This window comes from Salvia hispanica, chromosome 2 (assembly GCF_023119035.1).
Source record: "Salvia hispanica cultivar TCC Black 2014 chromosome 2, UniMelb_Shisp_WGS_1.0, whole genome shotgun sequence".
Taxonomy (NCBI): Eukaryota; Viridiplantae; Streptophyta; class Magnoliopsida; order Lamiales; family Lamiaceae; genus Salvia; species Salvia hispanica.
In genome coordinates this window covers 15,928,871-15,953,353 of record NC_062966.1, presented here as the reverse complement: position 1 = coordinate 15,953,353, position 24,483 = coordinate 15,928,871, and the positions used below count along the sequence as shown (strand labels likewise).

Here is a 24,483-nt window from a genome sequence, read left to right as displayed (position 1 = left end):
ACTTATTGCTTTGATAGTTCGTTTAATACCTTGGTCAAATCTCTTTAAATGAAACCCTAGCCTATGTTCTTAGTGCTTTTAAGTCCGCCTTGGTAGCAGTCGCCGTATTTATTGTACCCTAGAAATCCAGGCTGTTACAGATAAGATAGTGAGAGAGAAAAAAACACCCTAATCCCCCCAGGGGGTGTTAGAATATAAAACGCAAAATGACACTGTTTTGGATCAGACTTTGCTGGAAAATTATGCACACAAGAAAGAGTTTGGCTGAAGTAGTGCCAGAGATTGTATGGCCTCAGCCTTTTGGTTCCATCAAATAATTTTGTAACAACCCGACATTCTACGGTATAATAAATACGGCGATCACTACCTAGGCGGACTTAAAAGCAACAAGAACATGGGCTAGGGTTTCATTTAAAGGGTTTTGACCAAGGTATTTAATGAACTATTGAAGCAATAAGTCAACAGTTTAATCGAGAAAAATCAATGAATGATAGAATACCACAATTAATGCTCAAAATGACAAAGGTTTGATGAATTCCAAAACACATCATGTCTCGATATTCTAAACAATAATGAAATAGTTCAAAATCAAACAATACTAAGTTTCATGTTTAGCGGAAGCAACCAAGAGAAAAGTGAAGTCATGTACGAAGACACAACCACACTCAACGTTTCAAGACGGACATTCCATTTATTTGCTCAACACCGCCAACCGCACTCAATGTCGCCTCGAGGCTCGTACTCGGACGGACTGAACCACGTAAATGGTAACGGCGCTTGGGCAGTCCACTCGCTCCAAGGAGACGGCAAGCTAATGGATAAGTCTCGAGATCCCCGCGTGATGGGTAGCTCCTCCATATGCATATGTGATAAGGCTAGTTTCATGCATCGGTTATATGGTGAAAAACACTATATTCTGTTGGGTCTAACACAGTTTTTAAGCCAGGTGTGTGACAGAATCGCTAGATCCAGGAGATGCTGGAGGAAATGGACTAGCGAAGGAATGAAGGAGAAGTGAGCAGAATTTAAGGAAAAGAAGGCTAGAAGAAGGGAGTCAATAGCTGAGGGCAACAAAGTCTATCTATACCTCGTTGGCCCCACTTCAACGCCTATAAATAGAGGAGCATGCAACACACAACGGGGACAATCTTTTCGCTCTTAGCTCACACACAACACACACACACACTTGGGAAATGGGAGTTCTGGGGTAGTTTAGTTTTTAAGGGGTCCAATCTTCAGAGGAAGTCCGTCGTAACACCGTCCGCGTGAGGACGAAGATACAATCAATTTACTTTCGGTTCGTTTTGCACTTTATTTCGTTCGAACTTCACTTTTGGAAGTCGATTTGGTTATTGATGTTACTGATTATCTATACATTTTTCTTAGTTTTTGTTATATTTGTGTTATCTTGTGTTGATCTACGTTGATCTTGTGGTTTGAAGTTTTTATTTCGGCAAGTTGCATGTTGATCTCTGTTTTTGTCACTTTGGTGCTTGATCTGGGGAATTTGGCTGTAGATCTGCGGAGTTGTTGTTGATCGGAGGTTGTTTGTTGAATCTGAAGTTATGGAATGTTTTTGGCTGGAGTTTGTGTCGGATGCTTGGATCCGGAGTGGATTTAGCATCCGAGGTTGGATCTGAACAGGGGAAGTCGAGTTGTGCATGGATTCTGAGTTTTCTGTTTACTTTCTGTTTTGCTTCGTCTAGCAGCCGTAGATCTGTTTAGTTCTTAATTGTTCTTCGTTTAATCGTTTAAATCCAGTCTGCTCTGTTTTCCGATTACGTTTCATACCTGTTTCTTCTGAGTTTTTGTGAAATTTGATTTGAAGAAGATGATGTCGTTGTTAGTTAGTACTTTAGTTAGTTGTTTTCTCAGCTTTTCGTCCGTACTTGCTTTTTCAGTCATGGTCCCCACCGTCAGTTTATTTCCCAAATCTAGGTAATTTAGAATAGTTTCTTAGATCTAGCGATTGTCTCGGTTCTAGTTTGCGTGCATGTTTTCTGTTTCGTCTAGATCCAGCTGTTAGCGTAGCAGATTTCAATACCAAGTCTAGTTTATTTTCCTCAACCCAAAAAAAATGCGTGGCAGCAGCCAACCCCAAAAATAATTTCCAAATCCTTGAGCATGTTCATTACGCATCCATCTTTGTGGGATCGATCCCTACTTCCCTGTGCTAAGTTTTAGTATAAGTGGTTGAGGGTTTTTGAAGAAGTGCTCTGTGTGTCCGACGACCGAGATTTTCCAACGACCAGTGAGTTCCTAGACCTTGTGATCTAGTGGATTTGCTGGACCTAGAAAACTTGTTATTCTTTTCTGTGCACACAGCAACTCTCGTGTCTTCAGTATGCATCCATCCAAAGATCATAGAAGTCGGTAACGTAGGTCAAAAGAAAAGACTTTCCAACCCATTCGAAATCTTGGTAGGTTTCTACGGGAAAAACCTTGTTCTTTGCGTAACGGTTTCGCATCGGTGCGTAATACCGGTTGAGCATCTACAAAAAGGAAATCTCAGCATCAGCACAAGGTTCGAAAATAATCAATAGTGTATGAGGTTTCAAATGATGCTGAGAGTATGATGGATATGTATGTGTCGAACAATGGAGGTGTGAAGGTAGTATCAAGAATAAACGGAATTTCATTTCCGCAACAAATGGTTCGTATGTTTTCGCATTTCGATAATTCGCAATTCGTTCTCGTAAGTCGCTCACCTCGCATTCGGCGTTTTATGCCTCCAAGTTCGATATCGTCATACAATTTTTTATTCACAACATGATTTACAACTAAGTATAGCATGCTCATGTTCATTCTCATAAATGTCGTCCATCATACAATCAGACAATCACAATCATATAGAATTTCATTTATTCAACTTATAGCGGTCTTAACATATAATCACTTGCATAACAGCATTCATCATTTTTGCATGGTCGCAATTAGAAATTTCACATTCATGCATATTCGTCATTTCATACTCTAAGAAAATCTCAAAATGCCACAACAATTTCCATTCATTTCAATTTCCAACATTTCATAATTCAAATCAATATTCATCAAGATACTTGTTACCTCATTCATCGCGGTTGAGCGGAGACGAGTCGTGGTGTTGAGCCTTCGATGATTATCACTTAATCAATTTACACATTTTTAGACTTCAATTCAAAAAGACTCTTGGGTCCATAGTGGAAAGAACTGAGGCTCTGATACCAACTGTAACAACCAGACATTCAAGGATATAATAAATACGGCGATCGCTACCTAGGCGGACTTAAAAGCAACAAGAACATGGGCTAGGGTTTCATTTAAAGCGTTTTGACCAAGGTATTTAATGAACTATTAAAGCAATAAGTCAACGGCTTAATCGAGAAAAATCAATGAAGGATAGAATACCACAATTAATGCTCAAAATGACAAAGGTTTGATGAATTCCAAAACGCACCATGTCTCGATATTCTAAACAATAATGAAATAGTACAAAAACAAACAATACTAAGTTTCATGTTTAGCGGAAGCAACCAAGAGAAAAGTGAAGTCATGTACGAAGACACAACCACACTCAATGTTTCAAGACGAACATATTATCATTCCATTTATTTGCTCAACACCGCCAACCGCTCGTCGCTGCTCAATCTGCACATAGGGAAAACACATGCAGGGCTGAATATTTTAAACATACTCAGTGAACTCATGCCAAAACATTTTAATAGATATGCCATCCTTACCATAGTGAACTCGAGTTTGCATTTATAAAAGAATATCATCGAGTATCACAAAATAATTTCATAGACTGGCCAGTCAAACAATTCCTCTCATTTTCTCAACAATCAACAATTCCATAGTGCGACAAAAGTGTGGCCGCACTATTCGCCCACGAGACCGGCCGACTAGCAAGGACGGCTCACGATCCCAACTGTGTACACTAGCCTGATAGGGTTTGCGGCCCTACTCAGACCCGAATTCGTTTTTATAGCCCTATAGCCTAATGGAGCGGACTCACAAACTAGGCATCAGGCACACAACATGATCAAAACAATCACAGACATGACATAACATTTTAATCCACCCTTATAACACCGTAATCAATATTTTGGTAATAAAAGAGTTTAGTGAATAAAGCCCACCTCGATTTCTTAGATCACAAGTATGTTCTTCCTCTTGCTATCACACCGAGAGCGCGAGTTACCACCTTTAATTTATGTGTATCACAAGTAAGTCTCAATCATCTACTCAAATTCATGCATGTTCCTAACGTTTCCCTTTTTTCCCCTCAATTCGTTTTATATTACCACTCAAAAATCAAGGTATGATTATCATATCACTTTCTATTCGCACCACAACTCCAGATCCATCATCAATACATGTCACGCATGAGTATTTTACAACACACATCACACGCACACACACAACACACATGCACGCACACCGAGACACGCACACACACAATCCACACACACACACATGCATCCCATATTCATCAATTGTTTCCCCTTTCACTCAATCTATATGCATGAAGGTTCAAGAACACCGATTAATCGGTTAGATGAGAAAAGATTAATGCAAAAATACCTTTTCTCGATAGAACGAACGGTAGAACAAAGTAATAGCCTTGATTCTTCAAAGATTCTTGAGTTTCAACTTCAATTCTTCTCAGAAGATGAAGAAATATTGGAGAAAAGTAGAAGAAAAATTGAGAGAGAGTGAGAGAGTGGAAAACGGCGTGAGGGAGAGAGAGAGAGAGAGACGGGTTTTTTTTATTTAGGGTTAGGGTTTTGTCTCTTATTTATAGAGTTCAAGAAATAATATCTTTAATTAAATAAATTAAAGATTTAAGAAGATTTGGTGGGGAAGGTGGCGTGAATTATGGGAGAAATAAGGGGATTTCGAAATCTTAGGCTATTTAATTAGCCTATGATTTAATTTAAGTATTTCACGGAGTAGAATAAAAATAATAATCACTTCTCAATTAAATAGGGAGTAGGCGTGTAGTTTAGCTCCTTCCAAAAGAGATTTAATTAAATTAGGATATGGTAAGATCTTCTTAGATATGGTAAGATATGCTAGGATATTTGAAGTTATTCATGGAAGAGAATAAATAAGGGATCAAATAATATAATAAAATAATCTCTTCTCACGTAAATAGGAGATTTTCGAAAATCTCCTTGGAATAAGCATAGGGGTCAAAAATTTTATGGAGAAAATAAGGAATAATCGAACTTTGGATTTAATTTGGATAATTATCTCAAGCAATAATTAAATCCAATGAACAATGTTGGTGCGGAAGTTGAGCAGTGCATCAGGGCCTATGGCCCAACTTAGTAATTGATCTTGGTTGCAGAAGTTATAATTGAACAGATTTTTTTTTCGGTTGTTTTTTCTTGTCTGGTGTGTGGATAAATTCTGGTGGCACTTTGTACTGTGTTTGATCAGATGTTCTTTTTTTGTCTCTGTATTTCTATTCGCTATTCTTTGTTTTGTGTTTGATCAGATGTTCATCTACTCTCAAACTTTGATTATGGCCTCATTTCTTGATTTTCAAATTATTTATCTTTGCTCTATAATTTTGTTGATTCTCTTTTTATCCGCAGGATTAAATAAAGGTTCAATTTTTAGCAAATGTGGCGAGTGTGTGCAGAATGCGTGCAATGTGTCGTGTATGTGCGAGTGTGTGTATTTTGTATATGTGTTTGGTGCTATGGATATATGCAGTGAAGAGGTGTGATCATTCTTAAGTTGCTAACTTGCTAACTTATCAATGCAGTGTATTAAAAATGTTAATATGATAACATTAAAATGTCAATACATAATTTTGTTGAACTTCAATATAATGTGTTGAGTTAGCAGAGTTAACAACTTAAATAGTTAGCAATATAACACACCTCATGCAGTGAATATATCTAATTTACAACTATTTGAAATTTCAATTATCTAGGGGTCCAAAATAAATATCTCAAAACCAACAACTTAACTTAAATAAATATTAAAATTAATAAAATTACTTCTTTACATAATTACTAAATGAAAAATTCTACACAACTAAATTAAACACATTGAAGAACACATAATTTAAAATCATAAGTACTGAAGAAGTAGTATACGGTATTATTTCTAAGTTCACAAAGCAGATCTTGATGTATGGCCTGGCCCGAGTTATGGATCTCATAATAATTAAGATGGTTATACGAAATTACTGACATAAATATAATTTAATATATTTTGTTATTCATATCAACTAGTACTTAGAGCATCCTCAACGCCGATTGTCCCGGCGGACTTTGGAGAGCCTTTGGGAAAGGGCGTGCGGGAAGTCCAGCATTGGGGCGACGGAGGGCGGATACGGATGTCCCGTGCGGACACGAGAAGGGCGCGGCCTTCGCGGGAAGGGCGTGCGGACGTCCGCCACTGCGGCGACGCGCGGACTTCCCATTTTTTTATTTATTTTATTTTTATTTTATTTTTATTTTTTAAAATCTATATATACAGCTCGTATTTTCCCCCTATTCGTGCTGAAATTTTAATTTCATAAATTGTTTAATTTGGTGAATTTGTGAATTTTTTTTTTGCGGGAAGTCCACGCGAGAAGGCTATGGGATGTCCGTCACTGTGCAGTGGGAAGTCCTTATGACGTGGCAGTGCTGGGAAGGCTATGGGAGGTCCTTATGACGTGGCAGGAGGTGTTTTTGGAAAGTCAATCGGGAAGGCTATGGATGTCCGCCCCCACTGGGGATGCTCTTACATACTCCATTTCTAACAAAACATGGAAGCCTCTAAAGTCTAGAGCCTAAACGCTAATTTTCCCATTCACTTTATAAATAAACTATATTTGCTGGGAGTGAATTACTACAAATCTACAATTCAAGTTATGTAGTAGTGTAGTAGTACTAGTATATTATTGAAAAGTCATGAACGAACTCTATTTTCCGAAAAGAAAAGGCTCAAATTAATGTTTCAATAGAAATTAGTATTACTATGATTATTTTGCTAATGTCTTTCGGAAAGACTCGTATATCTATACAATATATAAAAGAGGAGTTTTCGGGGCATTAAGGGAAATATTCTTTTAAAATAGATGAATGAGATTATTACGTGATAATTGATACTCCTATATTTTCATTTTATTAATTTAGTAAGTAATTATTTGAAGTTAGTGGGAAGTTATTATTTAAAGTCAGTGAAAAGTTATTTAAAGTTAATAAGGAGTTAATGGATGGTCACATCCGGCTATTATTATTTAGTCTAATCTTGCAGTCAAATTTTGATCAAATATATTTCTCCCAATCCCATCACTAAACGGTTTCCCCATATCTTCACTGACCTTAAAAATCTCCAACTCAAATTCTTTTATACTACTATTCTTCAACTCCATTCACAAATTTCACGTACCAGCGCAGTTTCTTCTTCTCCATCAAAAAGGTATTTTCTTTTCTCCTCAGTGTCATGAATACGAAAATCTCCATACGTAGATTCAATAGCCAATTTCTTGATACCACAGTTTGTTGAAAGAGTAGAACCGAGAAAGAGACCGTGGATTCAATTGTTCCTGTTGTTCTCTTCGTTCCAAAGGTATATTCCATAATTTTAGAAATCCCCTGCATTCCATGATGTAGTTTCATACACTTTCTGACACTGAAAAGAAGTCAAAAAGTAAGAAAAATACCAAAAATCAATTCAAATTTTTGCAAATTTGGAGAAATCAATCACTGATTGATGGGAGGTCGTTTGAAGGAGATTTGAGTGAGCAACATAGATGTCAGTCTAAAGAAGCATTGATAGAATTGAGGTCTTCGGGCCAGGTTGAGAATGGAACTCCATCAACTTCGCCTCTTTATTGGGATAGTGATGACGGCAATGATGGAGGTGTGCCATTTATATTTTGATGATATCTTAACCGGTGGTGTCTGCAATCTGCTGATATGTTTCTGCTGTAGTAATAGTTTCAGGATCCTTCAAAAAGAGTGATGCTTATTTAATTCACATTTTCATCTTAATACTTAGTTTTATTATCATTAGTTATTATTCATTTAGTCTGTTAAATGCTTGAGGTCCTAAACCATCTGACTTATATGGAAAGCATATATGGAAAATTGAAAAGTTTTCACAAATTAATAAAATGGAACTTCGGAGCAATGCATTTGAGATTGGAGGCTACAAATGGTAAAATCTAATTTTGTTACTTATGTAGTTAATATTAATTCTAATTTTATTTAATTAATTTTAAATTAAAAGGTAAAATCTAATTTTGTTACTTATGTAGTTAATATTAATTCTAATTTTATTTAATTAATTTTAAATTAAAAATTAATATTTTAAAAATATATTAATATGTGCCGTGATACTGTTGGAAATTAAAAACCAACTTTCAATCAATTTTAGTACTACTGTAAACTTTCGTTGGAAGACGAAGATGAGCAATAATGCCACGTCATTAAATGTGGTAGCTGGCAAAAAACTCCGAGATTACAGCATGCAGAAAATGGAACAAGGACATTTTTTATGCAAAGTTAATACTCCAGTAATTAATAATTCAAATATTTTCCTCTAATATTTCAGAACATTAACGTTTATGTTAATCTATATAAATAATACTCCACTTATTAGAGATTTTTGTGAAAAATATCTTAGTGAAAAACCATTCAATGCATTATACTCCATTATATAAGCTGATGGTTATTACAATGTGAACAGAAGAGAGAAAAGAAAAAAGAAAAAAAAAACAATCCAAAATTAAACACACACATGGATTCTAATAAATCCAACAAACCAACACAAATTCCCCGACCACTCAGAACCACCCAAACCCGCCGGAGAAGCTACTCCTCGCCGCCTCCATCGACTCCTCCACCCCGTAATACCCTCCGTCGTACCCGTACCCCACCGCCGCGTCCATGCTCCGCCGCTGCTCCGACAGCTCCAGACACCTCATCTCATTCAACACCCCATGCCCCATTTCCGACAGCACCGGCGGCTCCCCCGAGTAGCAGCCGCTCGTGATATCCGGCGGCAGCGGCGGCAGCTCAGCCTCCTCCGCCACGTGGCTGCTCCCCGCCTGGTACACATTCGCCCCCGTCAGCTGAAACCCCGAATACTGCCCCTCCCCCGCCCCGAAATATATCTCCGAGCTGTTCCCTCCGCCGCCGCCGGCGAAGATCATGGAGAAGTCGGAGCGGTGCTGCTCGTCGGGGGAGATGATTGAGGTGACCGAGGAGCCCGGGGGCATGTCCGAGTAGACGAAGTTGGTCCGGGCCCGCGACCCGCGCATGGACCGGGCGGCCCGGTCGTAGGCCAACGCGGCCTCCTCGGCCGTGTCGAATGTGCCCAGCCAATGCCGCTCCTTTGTGGTCGGGTCGCGTATCTCGGCCGCGTACCGCCCCCACGGCCGCCTCCTCACGCCGAGGAAGCGGTTGGTGGACTCAGCCGCTGCCGGCGACGGCTGAGAGCCTTTTCTTTTGGACTTGGTGGGAGGCTTGCTCAGGCTTTCCATTTTGGGGGACTGTTGAAAAGGACTGACAGAGGAAAAGATGGCAGTTATGATCAGTTGTTGGAAAGTGAGATTTACTGACAGTGATCAGAGAGAAGAAGGGGGTTATGTTATGTTTTTCAGTGTTTGAGAGCTTCGTTTTGTTGATGATTTGTGGGTGTGGGTGGGGTTTAAATAAGGAGATTATTTGGATTAAAATATTGGGGAATTTAGTAATGTAAAAGGGAACATGGACCTCCTTAGTTAAACAAATTGGATTGATCATCACATGCATCATTATTAGCCATATGCATCTCTCAATCCAATGCCATTATGGAGTATATGCTAATCCTCACCTCTTTATTTACTCAAATCAAACATTATTCCTCCAATTATTAGATTGGACGATTTTGGAACTAGCTACGCAACGTGCTTGAATAATCGAAAATCAGACGACTCCACATTTAGTTTATCAACATATTCAATCGCTTCTACTTATAATTACACATACATATTTGACTAATGTTCAATTTTGCACATCATACAAGATTCTACCTATATATTATTATATTTTTAATTGACTCTTAATTTTCGACTAAAATTGTTCCACACTATATTAAAAGCTTGTGATTGTAGACAATTTATTTCATATTTGTCATTTGATGTGGCATACAAGGATAATCAAATAACTCCTCCCATTCTTATTTCAAAAGACGCACTTATTTGAGGTAGGACAATCTCCATCTCATTCACAAAACCAGAATCAACTTTTTTCCATCGTTTGCAATGATTTTGTCCCATCATTTGGGGTTTATATCCTAAACAGTAGGACGTTTTCAGGTCAAGTGATGGCACAAAATCAACCGTTTACCCCGTATGTATATTTGGATACAATTTTTGTGCAAAATCAAAATTTGAGAGCATTGGCAGAGTGGTACAACCAAGTTATCAGTTTTTAAGCAAAAGAGAACGTATGTAGATTCTTCTTGCAAAGCTTTTGCTCTTTCTTGGCATGTGAAGCTTGATTCGAAGTCTAATCATATGAGTGAAGGAAAAAGGTGATAGTATCATAAAATCATGATAGTTTGATTATTAGAAGCATAATTAAGCATGCATTTCTCTCCTGGGATTCCAACTTTTAGCACGTCTTAAAGAAGACTGCAACTTGATGATTACTCAATTCTCTAAACTATGTGATTCAATTATGATTTGAATCGGATTGCTAGCAATCATTGGGCTCACTGCCCTAATCATTCTCGTATGAGGTTTCCCTACTTCAAACCACATATATTTTGCTTATCATAATGATGTGATTGAGTGCCTTTCTTTATTTTCATTTTTATTTCATTACAACTAAATGGATTAGTATATGGGCATTAATTTAATTAAGAGGTCACCGTCTTGTCAAGAAACCAAATTAAATATACATGAGTCAGGAACTAATTCTCCTGGCAAAACCAGAAATCAATTTGAAATATTTATAATTGTGTGATCTAAAATGTGTGCAAGTATTAACTATTGTATCTTATGATTATCTTAAAATAAGCATTATTGTGTGTGTGTGTGTGTGAAGGGGATGATCATATGAAAATCATCTTTATTGTGTTAACTATATGAACAAATACTATTGTAATATTATTATATAATTATTGTAAATAAAGACGTGATTAAAGTATTGTTATACACACAAATGCATTATTATGGAACACTCATTATTGTATGCGAAAAAAGCATATTTCGTTTGCAAATCAATCACTGATCATTCATATATAAATCAAGACCAATGAACTAAATTAATTACTAGGAGTTTCTAATTACAATGACAAGGTTGATTTTCACCCAAACCTAACCCTCGTTACGTAGGGCATGTTCGGTTTAAAGATTATATCTCATGATTAAATATTATGTTTGTTTATGAGATTGAATCTCTCACAACTTAATCCTAGATGGATAATCATATACTATATGATATGAAGTCATGGCGACTGAGCGGCACCGTAGAGTCTAGTTTATACCACATATCAAATCATACTTTATATATTTATATACAATTAAAAAACTTTTAGGTGGATTCATTTGCCAGAAAAGCAATGTTTATATACATTGGCCTTATCCTACTTACTTCTTGTTCCCTTTTACCTTCCAAAGAATAAGAGAATCGCAAGAAGTTAACATGTGTAAAGATAAATGTCAAGTTTAATTAGTTAAAGAAAGCATGTTCAGAAGAAAAAGAATCCAAAATAGAAACTAATTTTGTAGTAAGAGGAAAAGAGCAAAACTGGGGCCTTTTTTGATTAATAGTGGAAAATTATGGGGCAATATGATAATCAAAGCCATGTGCATCCAATTTAAGGGCAAGATTTTATCATTATTTGAAATGGCATGTTCCTCAACTTTTCTACTAATCCAAATACCATGTATTGGGCTTTACTTTTTCATGTTTATTAATTATTCTATATATATGTTTTATTTCAAGGTTGAATTCTCATGATATTAAGGCATAACCCCTGGATTTTCTTGGTATCTAAACCAAAACATAAAACAAGAGAGATCAAAAGGTTAATTGGGTACCATGTGAAGAGGGGGGAACCTACATTATTGTCTTTTACTTTAAATTCTTTTTGTGGTTAAATAATACTCCAGTACTACCTAACACAGCCCAGTCACACACACAAACTTTACATATGGGTAATTTTAAAAAATAGGTTTGGATCATGCATTGACACTAACTACAAACTGTGGGTGGGATTCAGACAAGGAAATGCTAAGAAATTTATCAGGGTTAATGTGACAAGAGATTATGGTTGAACAAGGACAAAACTTGGCTATACTAAAATATATATATGTATGTTCAACAACAGTTTGAGAACAATGGTCGAAAGTGGAATCACTACTTCAATAATTGAGTGTTCAATTTAGTCTAATTTTATTCAGAATATTTAATATTTAATATGTAAAGACCTTAAATTAATTAAGCTGGCTATGAACAGCAAAACTATTTTTCCATTTTCAAGGAATATATAAAAGTAGAAAATTTGAAAATTCAGGCTGTTTTTTTGTCTTTGTTGATTTTTGATTTTGAGCTCAAGTGATTACTCAGTCAAAGCAATCAATTTGGCAAAGATTAAATTATTGTGGTCTAGCCAAAAAATTCACCAGCATGTGGTCTCAAAAGTGTGAATTTCCTGCCCAAAAATGCTCGAAAAGATTCATTTTAATGTTGTTTTAAAGTAGAAACATGATGCAAACTCCCAAATTTGAGGGACAATGTTTCGTTGCTATCCAGCTTACGTCTGTCAACAAACAGTAATATCCAGTTTTGAATCATCTATTAAGATGACTATGTCCGAGCTCAATTTTGAATGTTGGTTTTCTTTTTTCTTATAAAAAAGGAAAGATACAAATGTTATTGTGGTCAACATAGCCTATAAATCATGCATACAAGAGAAGCAAACTGTATTAGACAAAGTTCTAACTCTATGCAGCTATGCTTATAGGATTTACTCATTTGTGGATACTATTGCACTAATTCTCATCAAGCTTTTTAGTGATTACCAAGATATTCAAACTGCATTAAGACCAAATTTTCAATATGAAAATGTGTGATGGAGTTCTCGAATCTAAAAATTGACTCCTCAATTTTTAAAATGTCTGCATGTGCTTGCAAAGAAAGTGGAATGCAAGCATTAACTAGGAAGATGCACCTACTTAGTAGCATAATCACTATAGACACCCTTGATGGATTGACCATCTTATTCAATCAATTCTAGGATACTGTACACAATCTTTGTCTACTTTCAATTATCTAGACTCTTCATTTATTTCTAATTAAATTTTACTACTGTATATTTTTTCCTGTTGTCAATGAATCTTGATACCATTTGTGATTAGTGAGGTGGCGGCAAACCTTGCAACTTACTTCGTTTGATGATTTTTTTTTTTTTTTTTTTTTGTATAGCATTAGGCATATAGTGTTACACAGGCCAAAGATTAAAAGAAATAAATATTTCAGAACTTATTAGGACTACTATATATTTTTATGAAGTTGGAGTAAAGAGTAAGAGTTGGGAAAGTGGGGCCAACAAAAAAAACTTAAGTGTTAAAAGGCGCAATGCTGTCCTACTAAAACGTGGGTAAGACTATTAGTGACTTAACTTTTCTGTAAATGTAAATGATTTTGCGGCTATGAAATTGGCACATTTGTTGACTATGTTTTTCGTTTTCTCCTCTTCCCCAGAAAAAAACTTTAGACCAGAAAAGAAAAGACAAATGCTATAGTATTAACTAAAATGTGTGCACGTGAGCTCAAGAGTGACACCTAAATAGATATTGCATATCCATGTAGTAGTGGCATATACTGTAGTTGATAACAAGCATTCAACTGCAAATAATAATTATACTTGTTAAAAACCATTCTATGTAAATACTTGTTTTTTTCAACCATAGAGAATTGTAGCTATAGTTTGATGAATGAGATGTATGGTCAACAAAGTAGACATCATGAGGACCAGATTGTTTTCATATTAACTAACTAACATGATCACAAATTCACAATCATGCCAATTCCCAATTTTTCAGCTCACTAGTCACCACAGCAAAGCTAATACATAAACCACAATTCAAAGAGAATAGACACCAGTGTCTCCAGCTATGCGTCGTAGATTGAAATATCTGCTCAAAATCTGTAATGGTGCTCCAAGAATCATCAATCTCTGAACCTTCCTTTTCAATTGAAATATCTGCTCAAAATCTGTAATGGTGCTCCAAGAATCATCAATCTCTGAACCTTCCTTTTCACTTCAACCTGCAACGGTTAGATTCAAGTTAAGGGTCCTCGTGGTTCCTTAGTACATGTGCGGTGCAATTACATATAGATTCAATGTAAGAGTTCTCATAGTTTTTGCGATAGAAATTTTTACTCGAACCACTTCCTATTTATGGTTTACCCATGTTGCATCTCATTGAACTACATCACTTACATTTATACGTATTGAAGAACACCTTCCATGACAGATCTAATGTCCTAGATAGATAGGGTAATAGATTTATTAGCACCTAGATAAAATTCCATCAGCAGATAAGCTGTGCCAGCACTTGAGCTTGATAGATTACCAAAGTGCCTTTAAGATCACTTAGAGCAGCCTCTAGGCTCTTGAGGCAGTCAGGAATCATCTTCCTAGATTCACCCAGCACATTTTCCTGATCAAAATATTTAAAAAAAACAAGTCATACAAATGCAAGAAAGACACAAGCATATTTTATTCAATAAAGATGCTTCTAGCAATTAAAACTCAACAAGCTAATGAAAATCCAGACATGATCATGACAAACTTTGTACCATATATTTCTCAATTAGAAAACTTCAGGTTTGCAGAATCGAGCATTATATTAGATTCAGATTTATATCCTGTGACTGAGAGTCCATCACAAATTTTGAGAATAGGATAGTTCCAAATACAGAATCTAGCATGCATTTATGTTAAAAAGCAAAAAATAAATCCCACATTAAGTTTCATTTGGAGAAAGAGTAAGACAGGATCAAGTAATGATTAGTGAAATTGGGAGAGAAATAGGGCATGATGAACCTTCTTTTTGAGATCATATAAATCAGAGCCTTTTGCCTTCATATCAGCAATTTTAGCGGACTCTCTTTCGACCTCTTTCTCATAGAGTCATAGTAGTGGAGCTCTTTTGTTGTTCTCTTGCATCATTGCATGTCGATGTCTTTATCTTCAGGCTCCTCAATGTCACCATTGTTGTAAAATGTCGTTATATGCTTTCATAAGCACAAGACCAATGAGCTGTAACGTTTTTTCCAAAAACTGCTTAGAATTACTGCCATGTGGTGAAAGTAAGGCTTCGACTAATATTTACCATTCAGAATCAAATAGCTGACAATTACTGTCATATGGTGAAATTAAAACTTCGAATAATATTTACCATTCACAATCAAACTAAAACAGTACTTAATAGAAAGATAAGATCATATTGCTGAAAATATGGTGAGTCAACCAAAACAATCAAAGTCACTTGAGTAATTACTATTTCTAGATCAACTTACCTGTGGAATCAGATATCTACATTTCACACTGAAAAATTTGATTCAAGAAAGACAGAAATGGTGAGGTGTGGTAAAATAAAACGAGACAAAACTACAAGTTGGGCGTAAAGAAGAGGCTGGGAGCATTTGGACTTTTGGATGGCATATATTTGGAGCCCTTTTCGAAATTTCTTTCACTTATAATCCAATAAAAACCACATAAGTGTCTTGATTCACATGTCTTAATTTGTTTAAGTAGCAAACTACTATGCTTTATGTCTAGGTATAGAGCTATCAGAGCTGACTGACCATGACCCCGGCCATCAGGAGAAATGTACTGACTGAGGTTAGGCACCGTACATATCCCTCATCAGCCCAGCCCAGCCTGCACGAGCTGTCAGGCCAAGCCAGCCCAAAGCTGAGCGTTCAAGTTAATCACATTGAATAGCAGAAAGAAAATCTCAAGAAAAAAAATTCCAAAGTATCCAAGTTTACAATTTAACAGTCCACACCAAAACTACATCAAACTTCAGAGTATATGCACAAATGAAATATTGAGGTTGCCGTCTACATGACAGAACCCCACACCAAATAGAGGAAAATCAAGACTAACTCCCAAAGGAAAACTACATTAATCTTCACTGAGAGTGGTCCATTCTAACACCAGTCTAAGAGAACCAACCAAGCAGTCATGAACCCGAAGGCTGTCAACAATATAACAGGATTTCAATATTCCAAAAGAAACATACTCCTTCCTTCTGTCCCATTAAAAATGAAACGTTGATTGTCCCATTAAAAAAGAAATATTTCCTAAAATGGAAACAACATCATCTATCTCTTACTTTATTCACTCCTCATTGACTCATAGAACAACACTACATAAAATCATGTGCCGAAAAGCAAATGTTTCATTTCTAATGGGACGGATATTTTCCCAGATCCTCAACTTTGAACTCCCTTTCCTTAGTTTCAGATAATTAGCAACATTTGATCAGGTCGTCCCCCATAAGCGCAATAATTCACCTTTGCGATTTTCTCAACCTAAATCTAAACCAATATCTTTGGAGCATACTGACATAGCAACCCAACAACCAAAATATAATGAAACAGCGCACAATGAAGAAACAGAATCAGCATATTTCTTCCTATAATGGTGATGTTCTGTTCTGTGGTTCTCACTAGAATATTAGTAACTAATTACCTGGTGACGATGAAGCATTCGACAGAGTGGCTGACAGTACAGCCTCCGCCGCGGAGAATGGGGAATTGGCGGCAGCGCTTCACGGCGTAGGGTGGTTTTCTCACCTTTCTAAGACCACCTCCACCGTGGCATTCCACAATATCACACAAAATAAGCATAAATAAAAGTAATTCTAAACTACTCCCTCCTTCTCCAATTAGGATAAGCACTTTGACCGGACATGCGTTTTAAGAAATGTAAATAAAAAGGTTATTGAAAAAGTTAGTGGAATGTGTGACTTACTTTTATATTAGTTTTATAATAAAATGTGAGTGAAGTGAATTAGTAGAATATGAGACCTATTTAGTGCTACTTTTAATCGAGAACGGACAAAATAAAAAAGTGCTACTCTTATTCAGGGACGGAGGAAGTAATTAAAACCAACCGCCTCCCATCTATGCGGAGCACCCTGCCGCCATTAGAAAAAAGTGAGGGCATATGCCACCTGTCTTATTATATTGGCTGAATATTAAAATATTTGTTATTTTTATTTTTTCACTTTTTATTATTAATTTATTTTATTACTTAATTTTTGATATAGATGTATGTTGTAATAAATTTGCACAATAATAATAATAATATAATTCTACGTCACATTTTCAATCTCAAAATTTTTGTACTACATTAAATTTTGATTGTTTTATTAATTATTAATTTATTTTATTCAATGATTATTACATTTATTTCTATATATCTTTTCAAATATTATGTGAATTATTCTTCCAAAAAAATCATGTGAATCACTCTTCTATAAAATGACGTGAACTACTTCATTTTTTATTATTTTATTTTAATTTTATTATTTTTATTATTTACTACTACACTGTGCTTCACTTTTCTGTATATATCTCACTTAACATGTAGAACTCATCACAAAAGCAAACCAAATAATTCAAATTATCGTCCTTTCATTCATGTTTTGATAAATTTGGTTTTATGGATCCATATCATCCAAATTATCGCCCTTGTTTTCCAAACTATTTTAATTCCCAAAATTATCAACAATCATCAGAATATCCAAGTTCGCAAAATTTTTCAAATTTTGCACCACCTTATCAAAAATCCCCAATCATTTTCAAATCTAGAGTCACAAAACTTTGAATTATCTCCAAATCTAAGCCAAATTCCTATATCTACTGAAATTCTCATATCAAACAATGTCACCCAAAACTTGTTCGGAGATGCCCAACAAGCGAACAAAAAGAAGAGGAGCTCAAACAATGTAAGTGGGGTTGTGAAAGAAAATTTAGCACTTAAGTCTTCTTGGGTCTATGCAAGCGTAGATAGTGTGTGTGGTAAACATCAGAAGGGATATGCACTATGGGTACGTGTGAAAAAATTGCATCATGAAAGTTAAGCAGAAAATCCAGCTGAAATTAACAAAAGAAATGTGGATTCTATAAAAAGTTGATGGAAACGACTTAACGAAAATGCAAGCAAATGGGTGGCTGCTTGCAGAGAAGCAAACGTGCGAAGGAGGAGTGGAATGAGTGACCAAGATGTTGAGATGAAGCTCATAGCATCTACCAAGCAGGAGGCGGCAACAAATTTCAAGATTTGATAGTGTTTAATAAAGTTATGAGCAAACATCTAAAGTGGAGTATTCATGATACAACATAGGTATTTCTTGACAATGAAAATGTTGCTTATGAACATAATGGTAGCAATTCAAAGAGGACAAAGACTTCTGAATCTGGTGAGTATACTATCCCTTTAAATCCGAAAACTCCTACATCTGGACATTCAACTAGTTCTCGGCCTATAGGCAGAGAGACAAGGCAAAAAGAAAAGGAAAAAGTAAGGTAACACAATCTGATTTTTACTAATGCTCAAGTTGTTGCAGAACTTCATGCACTAAGGCTAGCTAAAGATAATGAAAACGAACTAGTGAAGACTCGACTGCATATAGAGCATGAAAAGCTGGAAATGCCCTCTATGAAGATGTACCAAAAAATGTTGATTAAGTTGTTGGACAAAGAGCACTTGTCCCCAGAAGATCAAGAGATGAAACATCAACTAATGGAGATTGTGTTTAAAAAATGAATGATTTTAGTTTGATATGAATTTGGTGTGACAATAAGTTATGTAATAGAAGTATTCGTTTGGTGTGACATTAGTTTAAGTAATATTAGTTTGGTGTGCTTTTAATTATGTAATGTTAGTTTGGTGTGTGTTGGTGTGATCTTTGTTTGTACTTTATGTAATATAAATTTGTGTAATATTAAGTTTATGTGATATGGTCACATGCATCTTCTGCAAAAGCAATTGAGATGTCACAAAGATTATTTTTTTATCACATGCATTTTTTTAGATATGATTTTCGTGACACATGCATTTTCTTGCAAAAGTATTTGAGATGTCACAAACATCATTACTTTATCACATGAATTTATCACATGCATTTGCAGATATGAGTTTTGGTGTCATATGCATATTCCTACGAAAGTAATTGAGATGTCACAAACATCAGTTCTTTATCACATGCATTTGCAGATATGAATTTGGTGCTACTTGCATTATCTTACAAAATCTTTGAAATATCACATGCATTACAGTGTCAACCAAATATTTTGTCATCGCATGCATTATCCTGTAAAAATTAGTTATGTATGTGGGGTCGGGTCATTTAACCCCAAGCCTCTTGAGTCTTGACTAATAAGACATCTTTTACTTTCCATTACAACTTATACATTATTCATGGACTTATAATTTAAGTATTGAATTTAAATAATAAAATAAACATATGTATAGTTAAATCCTGCTTACTATTAATTTTTAATTTCTCTTTTGATACTGAATCAAATAATCCAAAAAATTACGTATGAATGCCAATTTCTATAGTATACAAATAACTTCAACACCACATTTTCGTAAACCATGAACTCGTGGGATTTTCATGGCATACCAACTGCTAGCTAAAAGTTAAGCTATGTATCTCAAAATTATAGAGATCAATTAAAGCGAAAGGTTAAAATTGTGCAGTTATAAAATAAAATTCAGTACTAACAGTCTCCTATGGGCTATAATGTTCTATCGAATTTGGGTTGATACAATTTACCACCAGTAAATAAAATCACAATTAATGCATAATCTCTGCAATATCTAGTGACAAAACCAACATATCGGGAAAAAAAAAACAGATGCAGGATGTGTCGAGTTCAGAGGAAATCCAACAGATCAACGCAACCAAAAAAAAGTAATTCCGGATCTCATAGTTTATCATCTTCAATCGCCCTTTTTTCGGAAGGAGCAGCCCTCGGTGAGCTTGGCGCGTCCGCCCGTGGGCTGGCACAGCACCGTCTGACAGTTTCCGCACACAACCACCGTCTGCGAGTGGCTGAACACAGTAGTTCTGAAGGTTGAAACAAGCATATGTTAACAAATTAATTGATATGAACAAGAATTATTCCAATTCCAAAACCTACATGTTAAAGCATCCCTGGCATTTGACATCCATGAAGAAAGAATTGGGCGATTGAACTAGGCGCTTGAGCTTGTGCTTCCTTTTCTCAAGCTCAAAACCTATTTACAAAAGGAAAAAAGTAAGCGACGTCGCGGCGTGAAATTCAGAAGATTTGCTATCTTATCGATAGATTTACCATTGTTTTCTTCTTTTTTATCTGCCGGAACCCTTCACGGAGAGGAGAGGACGGAAGGGTGCGGATCGCTAAACTGACGCCGGAAGAAAGACTAGGTTAACAATGATTTATAAAAGCTGCGAAATCCGATGCAGTCCCGTAAAGTTACTACAAATTAGCCCAAACTAATCCATTACTTAATTCAATGATTTATTTTAGGGATATTCGCCTCTATTATTAGAAGAGTAGATTTTAAGGTAATTGGTTCCTAAAATTTAGTATTTTCCATGAACTTTAAAATTGTACTTTATATTACAAATTTTGCACTTTGTTTGTTATTTCACACGGAATGCGAAGTACTATATTTAACTAACTTACAAGGCTTTTTTTTATCATACTTGGCACAATTAAATCAATGTGGCTTTCAACTTGACTTTTCATCACACATGTTATGAACTTAAAAGTTATTTAAAATATCATAAAACGTATAACGGTTGCCTACCTAAAATAAGATTTTGATGGAAATATCTTATTTGAGTGAGTTTGGGAAATACCAAACAAAATGCAAAGCTTTGATATAATATACCAATTTCAAGGTTCATGGGAAATACCAAATTTTAGACAAAGTTAATGATTTTAGAAACCAATATCCCTAGATTTTATAAAAAGTTGGTTCTTCCCACGAACTTTCAATTTGACAAATAATATCACGAACTTTATCCGAGTTTATTTCTCACCGGCGATAAAATTTCGGCAAATAATATCCTGATACGATTTTTTTTTTGTAATTTCTCGACAACAACTTCGAGAGTTTCAAGTTCTTCAATCTTTGAGGATAGTTCTTTTTATGCACAACATAAAAAATTGTTCTTTAATCAATTAATATAGTCAAAATTTTGTTGCTGGTGAAAAATAATAAACTCGAGGAAAGTTCGTGCTATTATTTGCTTAGTTGAAAGTTCGGGGGAAAATCCCAAATTATTTTAAAATTCCATGACATTAAGGGCCAATATCTCTAATATTTATATGAATATTATTTTTAGAATCCAAAGGGAATTCGCATTGAACAAAAATACTCAAAAGAAAAAAGACTAAAGAAATAAAATACAGTTTTATTTACTTTATATGTTAATAATAGTAGTAGTACTGATTTTCAATTTTATCTCAACCTGTATAATTTTGCAATTATATGTCTATATTCTCAAATATATATGAATATTATTATCACATCAACTGTTCTCAATATTGATTGTCTAGGTTTGAAAGATATTGTTTAAACTATTAATTTATACTCCATTATATTCTTAATAATGTTATTGCATACTCGGTGACAACGTAATTTAGTTGAAAATGTAACTTGGATAAATGGATGTCCGTTTAATTATAAAATTATAAATATGAACAAACATTTCAAATCATAAACACTGTTGGAAATAGTGTAGCCTTTACACGAACAACTCTTGCTATTACAAAAGAACTAAAAACTAGAAGGTAAATAAAACAAAGTAAATACAATAAAAAAGGAACAAGATGCAAACTATAGTCTTCTTCAAGTCGAGTCGAGGTAACCCTCTCTCCGCAAGACGAGATACGCCCCGGCTAGTGCTCACGGATTGACGCAACGTCCCCAAAGATGAAACGACTTTCCTCCTACTGAGTTGAAGCACCTCAAACTCGTAGGCTCCGACGAACTTGAATTGAAGGCGAGAACCGAGCTATGCAATGCTTCTAAAATGGAACTAGAATGCTTGAGAGATTAGAGAGAAGAGAGAATGATTGTTGGTGTGTTCTCCTCTCCCAAACTCCACCTATTTATAGGATAGGGAGACCACCTCAAAGGTCTTGACATTAAGGCATACCATAATGCATTTGGAGGTTACCAAAAGATGAAAGGCCAAAGGCCTAGCCTTTTCAAATTTCCCACATGTTTCATGTTTTCCTACAAAAACATGTTAAGAGATAACAACGAGTAGATAAGAGAACAATTAGAGGATCCATCGAACTGCCAGCCTTCTCTTAAATGAGAGATTTTGAAACATGCATCTTAATTGGTTGACCTTTTTAAATTATGAATTAAATTCGCTAACCTTTCAGAATATGAGATTGAGACATGCGAATTATTCACCCTCTTTTTCCCAATGCCTCTGCCTCCGCCTACACCCTCCTCTTCCTGCCGCCTCCGCTATTGCCTACATCCTCCTCTGTGCCAAAGTGGAATATGAATATTGGTGGTTTACTACTCTTCTTTACAAACGTATTTTTTAATGGATTTATAAAAAAAATGAGATCAAAGTGGGAGAAACAATTATTGCAACTAAATATTAGCACTCCCTCCCTCCCATAAAAGTTGAGTCGTATTTCTTTTAAATCCGTCCCAACAAAGTTGAGTCATTTTCTTTTTTAACATAAGACAAAACATCTAATCACTTCTACTTTATTCCATCATTTACTTTTCTCTCTCTTATCCTTCCTACTTTTTTCATCTTTGTTATTTATTTAATATATAAATTCTTAATCTCCGTGGCCAAAAGTTTTATATCAACTTTTATGGGACAGAGGGAGTATTAAATTATCAATTTAATAATGTAACATATACTACTATTAGAACTCCCATACGTAACTGAGTTTTCGGAAATTCAAAAGGAAAAATGATTTGTGGTGTGACATACGATTGAATTGCCAGTGACTGGAGTGGGAGAGAATTTTAATTGAAAATTTGAATAATTGGGTCAAAATATGATGGGTAGTTTGGTTAATTTATAACTACTAAAAAGGAAATAACTAATAAAAAAAAGAGAAATATATAAAAAAATAAAAAAATGTTTATTCTGAAAATTCTCATATCTTAATTCTATATTCCTGAAAGATTAGCTTAATGCCTAATCTCGAAGGGTGAGGAAATTAATGTAATCCTAATCTCGAAGGGTGAGGAAATTAATGTAATCCTAATCTCGAAAGGATCGAATTGAAAAATACTAACGTTAGAGCATCCGCAATGGTAAATAGGCCAGCCATAGGCCAGCCATTCTCTCCCCTGCCACGTCAGCAACACTCAAAAAACCCCCTGCCACATCAGATTTAGGCCAGCCATAGGCCAGCCGCAATAAAAATAATTCAAAATACACTACATTTACGGAATTAAAATACGGAATTAAATTTACGACACATATACGGGAAAAATAATCCATTCCATTAAAAAAAAAAGTACAAATTTTTTTTTTAAAAAAATACATGATTCTTTTCAAAAAAAAAAAGGGCTTCAACACACGGGCCCCGCCGCTCTCTACTCCTCGTCGCCGTCTCCGTCGCCGTCGCCGCCCCCGCTGCCGCTGCCGCCACCCGTGGTATCTGAGCCCACGTCGGAACCCGCAAGCCGTGCCCTCGCGGCGGCTAAATCGGCACGCATGCTCTCGAGCATCTCCTGAAGAAACATCTTCTCCGTGGGGTCAGTGGCGGCCCTCCACTCTTGTAAGACCTTGTACATCTGATCCCGCGTATGGTTACGCGAATGGAGAGTGTACTCGAGTGGGGCGGGTGGGAGGGCGGAGGACTGGACCTCGCGGGGCGATAGGGGGGATCCGCCCCTCGCAGCTCGCTGCGCCCGCTTCTGTCCAATCGGGCGGGCGCGACCTGTAAATGAAGGAGGAGACGGAAACTCCTCGACATGCAGAAATTGGCCGACGCGGAGGCCCCCATACGTTCCCACCCCTTCCAGGCACCTCCTCGTTGGCTGTAGTCCTTTTCCTGGCGGGGCAGTTCCTCACTGTAGGCTGCTCTAATCTGCCCACTTCCCATGTTGACGACACGCTGGTTGTTCGCAACAAGCGGATCGTCGCAAACCGACAACCACCCCTTTGCCACGCCGACGTACTCATCCTCCGTCCACTTCCTCGGGCCGGGGGACTCTAACACGGGCTGCGATGACTCGCCAACCGCCTTCGCGCCGTCCCCCTCGTCTTCTTCTTCGGCGCGGCCACTTCGCCGAGCAGGAGATATCCAGGATCATGAGATCGATCCCCATGTCATCCTGGCAGCGAAGGTCATCGCTATCGCCGATGAAGCTGCGTCTCGGCCCAGGGTCCGAAGTGTGAGACGACGCCGTCAAAAAATCAAGAGACGGCCGATATACCGGGTCCCCTCACAGGTGACCCACGCCCCTGCAACCCCCCCTGCA

General features: G+C 36.4%; 2 protein-coding genes and 1 long non-coding RNA gene across 4 annotated transcripts; all 3 read right to left on the bottom strand.

The window, feature by feature from the left end:
- Positions 1-8,618: 8,618 nt before the first annotated feature.
- LOC125203246 (ethylene-responsive transcription factor LEP-like) lies at positions 8,619-9,585 on the bottom strand. The gene has a single exon (XM_048101556.1). The coding sequence runs from the start codon at positions 9,473-9,475 to the stop codon at positions 8,777-8,779; it is 699 nt and encodes a 232-aa protein (XP_047957513.1). The 5' UTR covers positions 9,476-9,585; the 3' UTR covers positions 8,619-8,776.
- A 4,403-nt stretch (positions 9,586-13,988) lies between these two features.
- Positions 13,989-16,812, bottom strand: LOC125208130. 2 transcript variants are annotated; one of them, XR_007174060.1, is made up of 4 exons: positions 16,693-16,812; positions 15,037-15,252; positions 14,507-14,650; positions 13,989-14,255 (listed from the first exon to the last, which is right to left on the bottom strand). It is a non-coding gene; the product is annotated as an uncharacterized LOC125208130 (long non-coding RNA). The 2 variants fall into 2 exon arrangements; XR_007174061.1 differs by lacking the exon at positions 16,693-16,812 and adding an exon at positions 15,801-15,850.
- A 2,901-nt stretch (positions 16,813-19,713) lies between these two features.
- Positions 19,714-20,911, bottom strand: LOC125206362 (40S ribosomal protein S27-2-like). Its single transcript, XM_048105628.1, has 3 exons — positions 20,896-20,911; positions 20,157-20,253; positions 19,714-20,083 (listed from the first exon to the last, which is right to left on the bottom strand). Exons 1-3 carry the CDS (start codon positions 20,909-20,911, stop codon positions 19,957-19,959), a joined length of 240 nt encoding a protein of 79 aa, XP_047961585.1. The 3' UTR covers positions 19,714-19,956.
- Between the last annotated feature and the right edge of the window lie 3,572 nt (positions 20,912-24,483).